The 9,130-nt window shown below is 42.8% G+C and overlaps 1 protein-coding gene across 1 annotated transcript in view; it reads right to left on the bottom strand.

Moving 5' to 3' along the window:
- Positions 1–3,208: 3,208 nt before the first annotated feature.
- The window catches only part of FGGY (FGGY carbohydrate kinase domain containing), a 183,723-nt gene continuing 177,801 nt past the window's right edge, over positions 3,209–9,130 (bottom strand). The window contains exons 14-15 of the mRNA XM_065409589.1: positions 4,674–4,735; positions 3,209–3,290 (exon numbers count right to left, since the gene is read on the bottom strand). Of these exons, the coding sequence (XP_065265661.1) occupies positions 3,209–3,290; positions 4,674–4,735 (144 nt within the window). The remainder of the gene's footprint in view (positions 3,291–4,673; positions 4,736–9,130) is intronic.

Genomic DNA, 9,130 nt, shown 5'->3' with positions numbered 1-9,130 from the left:
ATACGCTCATCCATCGGATTACAAACTTTCCCAGGTATCTGTTTAACTATTGTAATCTTGATGTTAAAACAGACAATATGAATATGTTCATAATATTAGCTTGAGTCAAAATACAAAATGAAATAAAAGTACTCTAGGGAGAGTGAAATAAAAAGGGATTGAAAGGATTATGCAAGGAATCTGAACAAATCTTTATCCAACTCTCAAATATATGAACACAAGGTACATTTTTTAGCAGCTTCCTTAAGCTCTGTGCATCTGAGTTTTAACAAAGTCAGCATTGTTATTCGTTTCCTGTAAACTTTGTATGCTCCCTGTAGTTTCCTTGTAAGTCCCTGTACTAGTTCAGCAAAAAACATTAAGGCCAAATTTATGATGATGATATAAATAGTAGGAAGCCCATGACAGTCTTGTTGGTTTTTTTGTTTTTTGTTTTTTTTGGGCAAGTAGTTAAAATTATTGGGATACTGCAAGAAAACACTGCATTCTGTACATAGATAATTTGTGATATGTATTGAAAATAACAGAACTACTCTTCACATGTTACGTGTGTGTATATATAAATATATGAATATTTATTGTTTACAATATATTGGTCTCTAACAGTCATGTTTGTGGGATTTTTTTGGGTGACATTTTCAACTGACATAACTTTTATCATCCTCTTGAAGTTCATGCTATACTATACCAATATTGAACCCCACTTTTCCCTGTTATTTACTGTGTTATGTCCCCCCCCCCACTTTATACCCTTCAACTGTCATTGGTTTTAATTATGAACTCAGTAAGCATAGATAGAGAACTGTTTCCTCATACTAGGTACTACGGAGAGGGCAGCAACTGCTTTTCCATGAGCTGCAAGGCAGGAAATATAGTGGGTTTTTTTGTTTTTTTTTAAAGAAAAGTTGCCAGATGTTTTTGAGCACTGACTACTAACATTGATTTAGTTTCAGAAACTGGCTGTTATTTTTAAGGTACCCTGAGTATAATTTTGTCATCAGGTGACTCCTGTTTGCACTTAACTTGGAGTTGCAGTCTATGCTATTACTAAAGAATGGAATTTCTATTAAGCCAAGTGCATAAAGTTGGGGTCACATTTCATATAAATGTACTATAGTTATTGCTGTTGTATAGTAAGGGCTCAGTGTGAGAGTGGCCGAAGAATAGGCTGGGAGTTTAGGAGTTTAAAATGTTGTCATTGGTGATCTAGAATAGAGTCACAATTAGTTTGCATGGTCGGTTGTGTGCTTTTTAAGGCTGCTAAGATACCTCTCTCTCTAACTCCACCTTTGTTCCCCTTTCATGGTGAATGCTGTTGCCTTTGCTTTTTAAACAGGGTTAAAACCCTAACTTGCAGGACACTGCTGTTCAAACAATAACAAATACACAAATCATGGATAAGTAACAGAATGTTTCTCCTGTGAGACTTAGGCCTGGTCTACACTAACCCCCAAATTCGAACTAAGGTACGCAACTTCAGCTACGTGAATAACGTAGCTGAAGTTGACATACCTTAGTTCGAACTTACCGCGGTTCAGACGCGGTCCACACGCGGCAGGCAGGCTCCCCATCGACTCCGCGGTACTCCTCTCGCCGAGCTGGAGTACCGCAGTCGACGGCGAGCGCTTCCGGGATCGATTTATCGTGTCCAGACCAGACGCGATAAATCGAACCCGGAACTTCGATTGCCAGCCGTCGAACTACCGCGGTAGTGTAGACCTGCCTGGCCTTAGTGAAGTCATTGGGGGTGCTCAGATTCTTGCAGGATTGGGCCCTCTCATCTCACAAGGGAGCCCTGTTTCTCTTTGGTTTGCAATACACAGCATGGGAAGTCTTTTGTGCAGGCACAAACGCAGGACAGGGAGAAGCCAACCTGTGCCTCTCCTGCACTTATATATTGGGGCTCCATGCTCAACACTCTCAGTTTCATGTCTCCTGCGTCACCAGACACAGACCCTGTCTATGATGTGAGGATGGGCACAGCTTCATCTGGACAGCTTCACTGGTGGCTATATGAGAAGCAGCCAGCAGGATGTTTTATTAGCATCTGCGAGTCACGGAAAGGCACCTGCATGATAAACATGCTTAAAAAAAAAAAATTGCATCGGCACAATCTGATCTTTAAATATTAATGGCTGGCTGTTTTTCCATCTTCAAAATAATTGGTGCACATTAAGGACGAATCACTTGCCATAGACAAAATGGATTGAGTTATCTGACAGCCAAGTGTCTGACACTGCAAGGAGGGGGAAAGCACCCAAATAAAAAACAATGCCCATCACACTTTTTCCCCCTGAAATTACTTTTGAAATTTGCAGTGTGTCAGAGAAAAAAAACCAAAACACAAATTCCAGGTCCCAAGCATGTTTCGAAAATATCAGCACCCAGACAGAAATGCTATCATCAGATTTTACCCTCCGGACAGTAGGAGTTTGACCATGAAAATTCAATGTCAATCTTAACTGTATCAGGTGAGTGGTGCTAGAATTAAACGGAGCAGTAGACCTGCTTTGCTAGTCATCTTATGAAACAGTACAGCAGAATCCATGTTAAAAATGCAACAGCCTTTCTATCCTAGCCACTAGTGGTTTGCTTTGGTGAGCTAATTAACTGATTTCTTCTGTTTTTCCAGCTCATGGTCATTACCTTATTGTTGGCCTTGGTGGCATGTCTGTTTTTTTTAACTGGAGTCAGTGGTCATCTATAGTAGTGGTTCTCAAACAGGGGTCTGGGGTAGGGGGTCCGCCGAGCATGGCCGGCATTAGACTCGCTAGGGCCCAGGGCAGAAAGCCAAAGCCCCGCCACACAGGATTGCAGCCCAGGGCCCCAGACCCCATCACCTGGGGCTGAAACCAAAGATTGAACAACTTAGCTTCACAGTACCCCTTGTAGTGTGGGGCCCTGGACAATTGCCCTGCTTGCTACCTCTAACGCCGGCTCTGGCTTTTATATGCAGAAAAAACATTGTTGTGGAGTTTTTATAGCATGATAGGGAGGGCTCAGAAAGAAATAGGTTGAGAACCCCAATCTATAGTTCAATGGCGTGCAGTGGCTTGTAGTGAAAGTACTAGAGTTTTAAATTAAAATTAGAAAGAACAATTTTGTTTTAAATTGAATGACACAATGAGACAAAATTCCTATGAACTTTTAATTGTAAACCTCTGGAAATTCTGTGATCCCTGTAGTTCCCAGACTATATGACTGTTGATTATACGCCTTGCATGATGGCTTTATACTCTCTCTGATGTTCAACAAGTTTCAAAAACACTTCATACTTCTTGTCATAAAATCTGTGTAAAAAAAAAAAAATTAAACAAATTTAAAGTTCTGAGGCGGTTTAAATACCCCACAATACGCATGTTTACTCTAGCCAGGGAAGCACCAGAAGTGGTTTTGACTCAGTTATAAATGACAAGTTTTATTGGCAGTAGAGTCCTGTGTTTTGCCAGAGCTGAGTTTTTACCCAGAGAAGTGATTTCAAGTTATAATTATACCTTTCGGTTACCCAAAGCCTAGCTTTGATTTTCAGACACCCTCTCCTATGGCAGAATTCTCTGCTGCTGTAAATGAAGGCAAGTCCATTGACTTTAATGGCATATTGCCCATTTATACCAATCAACAGAGAGAGCTTAGCCCCAAGGGCCTAATCCTTTTCAAATATGACTAATACCTCCCCTACATTTAGTCAAACCCTCCCTGCTCTCTGTGCTGTCTCATGCTAAGAGATACTGGTTACTCCTTGTTCCCCTGCTGCCAATGAAGATGAGAGAAAGCAAGATTTTCACCCTACAAGCCTGGAGAAAACTAAAGCAGTGGCTGCATCACATACAATAATTTATAGTTTCCCTCTAGCTGAAAAATGTTTTGCTCTCTCTGACTGACTGTTCTTAAAATTTTGATTTGTGCTGCATTTTACCATAAACCTCTTCAGTTTCCCTCAGCAACAGAGGGACAAACACTTATTTCACTTTCTAAGCTGTATGAAAAATCAAACTGGATAGTACATGGACCTGAGTATCTCCAAAGCAGGACAGTCTATTAATTTATTTGTAGATCTTCTAATAGGCCTGCAGGTGGCGCTCACACACTTCTACTGCACATTCCTCGCCTGCTCTACAGAACTGCTGTCTAGGTTAAGGCTACCGCTACCACAGTTCAGATTTAACCAGAACACAGTGATAAGGTTTAGGCATTTTTACTCAATGGAATAGCTCAGAGCCTTGATGCTACGGTGATGGATGCCTTTGAAATACACAGCTGGAATGGAGCTATTCCAGTATAACATATAAAGCACCATAATGCAGGTCCTTAACTAATTCAGCACCTCCGAAATGTGAGTGTCCTTTTCTTTCACCTGAAGACAGTTGTAGTATATGGAGATTATACTGCTAGTTTTTTTAACCATGGCTAACATTTTCAAAAGCACCTCAGTGACTTAGGAGCCTACATCACTTCTGCAAATGGGGCCTAGGCTCCTGAATCATTTAGGCACTTTTGAAAATTCTACCCCATGCCTTTTTACGCTTCGTTTGTGACATTTCCCTGCTAACATACAACGTAAATAGGGACACAGATGTTACTGCACTCAAACAGGGCTAGAGGCAGACAGGCATATACTTTGGTTGAAGTGATTTCTTCACTCTCATCAATGGATACTTAAAAATCAAGATTACCTTTTATCCCTGTGGTTTGGTTGCACGATTTTCCCGATTTTCCCCATTCTCTCCATGGCCTCCTGTTAAAAGATAAATACAAGCTGGAAATGCCTACTTTAATTTAAAATACTTTTTGACAAGAACAAAGTGTTTCAAAAAACCAATCAGAACATTACTAATGTATTTTGTTTCAGGTTAACAGACCAGATGTCTTAAAATATGTTCAATCCCATTGTATAGCAGTCATGCAAACAACGTACAGTACTATAGACTCTTCAATGAGGCAAAAATCTGTTCCTTTTTCTTACTAAGAATCTGGGGAAGAGTGGACTCTCTTTTATTATTTATGGTAACTAGAGGAAATGTTACACACATCCCTGGGGAGCTGATTTCTCTAATAAAGTGGTATTTTAGAAGAGATCTCTTAATCCCTTTTCCTAAGTATCGATTCCCTGAAGCGAGGCAGGCCAAAATGTGCTCCAGAAGCCAAATGTAACTCGTGAAGTTCTGCAATGTAGCTCGCAGCTGTCATCTTCTAGTACTGAGCTGCAGCAGGCAGAGCTCCATCCTGATCTGGGTAAGGGCAACGCAAAGCCAGGTCTGGAGACTCCTGTATTCCTGAAAAAGGATCCTCTTGGGCAGTCATGCTGCAATCAATAGGACTCCCTGCAGGTGTCAGGGTATGTGTGGAAGGATCGCTTTGCAGGACTGAGGAATCATTTTGGGGGACTCGCACAAGTAGTCCCACTGGAGTTGGATGGATTCATCACCTCATGACTGAGGGGAAACAAAAATGGCAGGGGCTGTACTATTTCATAGCACATTAGAGCTACAGCCCACAGACAGTTCAATGTCAAAGAGCCAAAGAATCATATAGATCTAATCAGAACACTGCAGGCTTTTTAATTTCCCAAGCAGGAGCCTAAATCTGCCCTGTTATTAGTGCCTGTAGCACAGCGCTCAGAAGGCCCTGTGGCCTAGTGGTTAGTGCACCCAGTTTCCAGTCTCTTGATTCCCAGGCAGAAGGGGGGCAGAGATGTTTGGCCCCTACCCCTAGGCCAAAGGCATCACAGTCTTTGTCCACTTTGGGACCTTGCTCTCAACCAGGTGTGGAAGGGGGATGCGGGCTCGGCCCTCCCTCTCCATCAGGTCCTGGCTCAGGGCCCTTTTGGGGAGCTGTACCAGCAGAGTATATTTAGATCAAAACTATTTAGGCTCATCTGTGAGCCTACATATGCACACACATAAAGCAAGGTCAGCTTAGATAGATATTAAACTAACTGAATCCCTAGAGAACACCTCAGAGGTGCCATTTCTGAGGAGATAATGCATTCTCTTCCCATAGACACATGAGGGCTCAGAAACCACCACACACCAGCCAGGCTATGATCCTATAGGGAAGGTTTGATGTCCTTTTTAGAAAAATAAATAAACTCCGGGTTTACAAACACACACACACACACACCCTGGTTCTCTGAGCTGCTATAGCCCTTTATGCCATTCAGCATTTAAAAAAAATAGGGGTTGCTCCTCTGGAAATGATCCAGGTTTTAGCGATAAATATTTATGTAGACCGGGTTTATTTTTAAGCTGTTATTCACCTAGTTATGGAGCTTTTCTGGTTTGTTGGAGAGAACACCCACCCACAGAAACCATAGCGAATTAACTGGGTTTTTTAAACTTTGTACTGAGCTGCATCACTGCCTGCCTCAGTGGCGGATTAATGATTTGCCGCCACCCGCCCCTGGCCCCGCCCTGACTCCACCCTTTCCCCACCCCCATTCCAACCCCTTCCCCAAAGTCCCGCCCCCAACTCCGCCCCCTCCCTGCCCCTGTTGGATCCCTTCCCCAAATCCCCGTCCCGGCCCTGCCTCTTCCCCCAGCGCACCGCGTTCCCTCTCCTCCCCCCTCCCTCCCTGCCCCGTGAAACAGCTGTTTCGTAGCGCAAGCGCTGGGAGGGAAGGGAGAGAAACAGGACGCGGCAGCGAGCTCGCGGAGGCGGAGGTGAGCTGGAGCAGGGGGGGCGGGGCAGGGAGGGGAGCTTCTCCATGGGTGCTCAAATTTGCCGCCCCTGCAAATTTGTCAGCCTAGGCGATAATACGCCGCTGGCCTGCCACCTTCCTTTACTGTGTGTTGTTTGTTTGGGCCTATACCCTGCATGAGCACCCCCTCGTGTGACCCTCTTTTAAATGGGACTCAGCACTGGTGCCAGGGTCATGCTTGAAGATCCCAACACAGGATGGAGCTTTAGGGTATGTCTACACTACCCGCTGGATCGGTGGGCAGCGATCGATCCGGCGGAGATCGATTTATCGCGTCTAGTCTAGACGCGATAAATCGACCCCTGAGCCCTCTCCTGTTGACTCCTGTACTCCAGCGCCACGAGAGGCGCAAGCAGAGTCGACAGGGGAGCAGCAGCAGTCGACTCACCGCGGTGAAGACACCACGGTAAGTCGATCTAAGTACGTCGACTTCAGCTACGTTATTCATGTAGCTGAAGGTGCGTAACTTAGATCGATCCCCCTCCCCCCCAGTGTAGACCAGGGCTTAGACTGTAAGCCCTTTGCAGCAGGCATGGGTTTTCCCACGTCTGTAACTGCCCAGGCACACTTTGAGGCAACATGGGCTCAGTCCAGCTCTCACTGAAGTCAGGGGAGTCTTTCCAGCGACTTCAGTACGAGCTGGATTGGGCCCTGTGTGAGAAAGTAACTCATACTAATGTGCAAATCTCAGACAGATTGGGATAAGCACCCCAAAGTTATAATCCTTCTCCAAAGTTTAAGGTCTCCCTTTTTCCTCAGAGTTTTTTCCAATCCCAGGACTTCCCCTATTTTTAAATATGCCAGTTTCAGCCTGAGGAGTGCTGGAAGCTTCTTCAGGGGGGCTGGAAGCATGTGTGTAGTGGGGGTGCTGACAGCCATTGAATCAAACTGTAAACCCTGTTTATAATGGAAACCACTTCAAGCAGCAGCACCACCAGTTCCAGCACCTATGGGCATCTCTGCTGCTTCTTGAGCACAAGTGGCTTTAAACTGAGTGTGTGGCTGTATGATCCCTTTGGGCTTGGGTGGGGAGGGTACCATGATTATAATGGGCGTCAGAGAGCAGGATGGAGTAAGGTGTCCTTATTGAAGAAACCTGAAAACAGGTTCTGGTTGCAGTTTAGTTTTCTGAACTGATTCACTCACCCCGACAATACATTTCTTATGTTTTGAAAAACAGAGGAAGCTGGCACCCAAGCTGTCTATTTAGTCTATCAGGTAAATACTTTTGTATTTTTAAATACATCGGAGTCACATTAATCAATATTTAGGTCTGTTAGTGATTTATATATAGTGTGAACTGATCACAGTCATCGTGACAACGTAGCAAAGAGTTAAAAAAATGGGTAGTCAGCAATTTTCAAATAACAATTCACCCATTTTAGGGTGTTCAAAATGTCCCAAGTGATTACTTACTATACTTTCTTCTTCTCTCTCTCTTTTTGTATTTCAATGATTTTTTTGTTTAAAGTCAGCTTGGCCATTATTAATTTGACCAAAAACTTTACTCCCACAAGAGATGTTATTCAGCAATTTTGAAAAAAAAAAAAAAAAAACCGAACACTGAAAATATGAATTTATAATGAAAACAGAAACAAAGGAAGATTAGAATTGCCCTACTGAATTAGATTGACCATTTAATCTACTCCAGTATCCTGTCTCCAACACAGCCTTAAATATAGCAAATTCATAATACTGCTGTTCAGAAATAGTTTATTTGAGGTTTACATCCAAATCCATAATGCCAGTCACCAAGAATTGTGCGTTCTTAATTTGAATAATGATATAACTTCTTTGTTTGCCAGTCTAGACTGTACAATGAATACAGTGATTTAAACACAATGAATTCTCTCTTAAAACAAAATATTTTGCAAAATTGCTTTTTAATCATTTCTCTCTTTCCATAAAAGCTACACTATAAATAAACCATGAAAGTTCACATTTGATCATCATTTCTAAAGGCTGGGCAAGAGGCAAGTGAAGGGTTTTTGCAGAAAAAAATAGAGGCACTGTGGCGCATAAATAAAAGAATGCATTCATGATTACTAACCTTTTGTTATAGTGTCAAAGCTGAGACAGATACAAGCCAGTAAACACCCTGCTTACCAATGAGAAATGTAGCAGAATGGGAATATCCACTTCTGTATGCGGATAGGAGATAAACAGGGCTAGTGAACACAGTTCTCTAAACACCAGTAATGTTTCACAGGAGGACACTGAACTACAATGGTGTGCTGAATAATACCGGTAATGCCCATTTGTATTCAGAGGTCTAAAGCGAATCTATCTATACTATTTCTAGAGCAAACTCATTCTGTAATGACTAATGATTGAGCTGAATTTCTTTTCTAAGCATGGTCTATGGGCAGAGTTATACATTTAGGACTACATACTGCCCTCAATACACAGCAGATCTCCGAATAATGTCAATGT

This window comes from Emys orbicularis, chromosome 8, assembly GCF_028017835.1.
Source record: "Emys orbicularis isolate rEmyOrb1 chromosome 8, rEmyOrb1.hap1, whole genome shotgun sequence".
Taxonomy (NCBI): domain Eukaryota; kingdom Metazoa; phylum Chordata; order Testudines; family Emydidae; genus Emys; species Emys orbicularis.
This window is presented reverse-complemented; position numbering and strand designations above follow the sequence as displayed.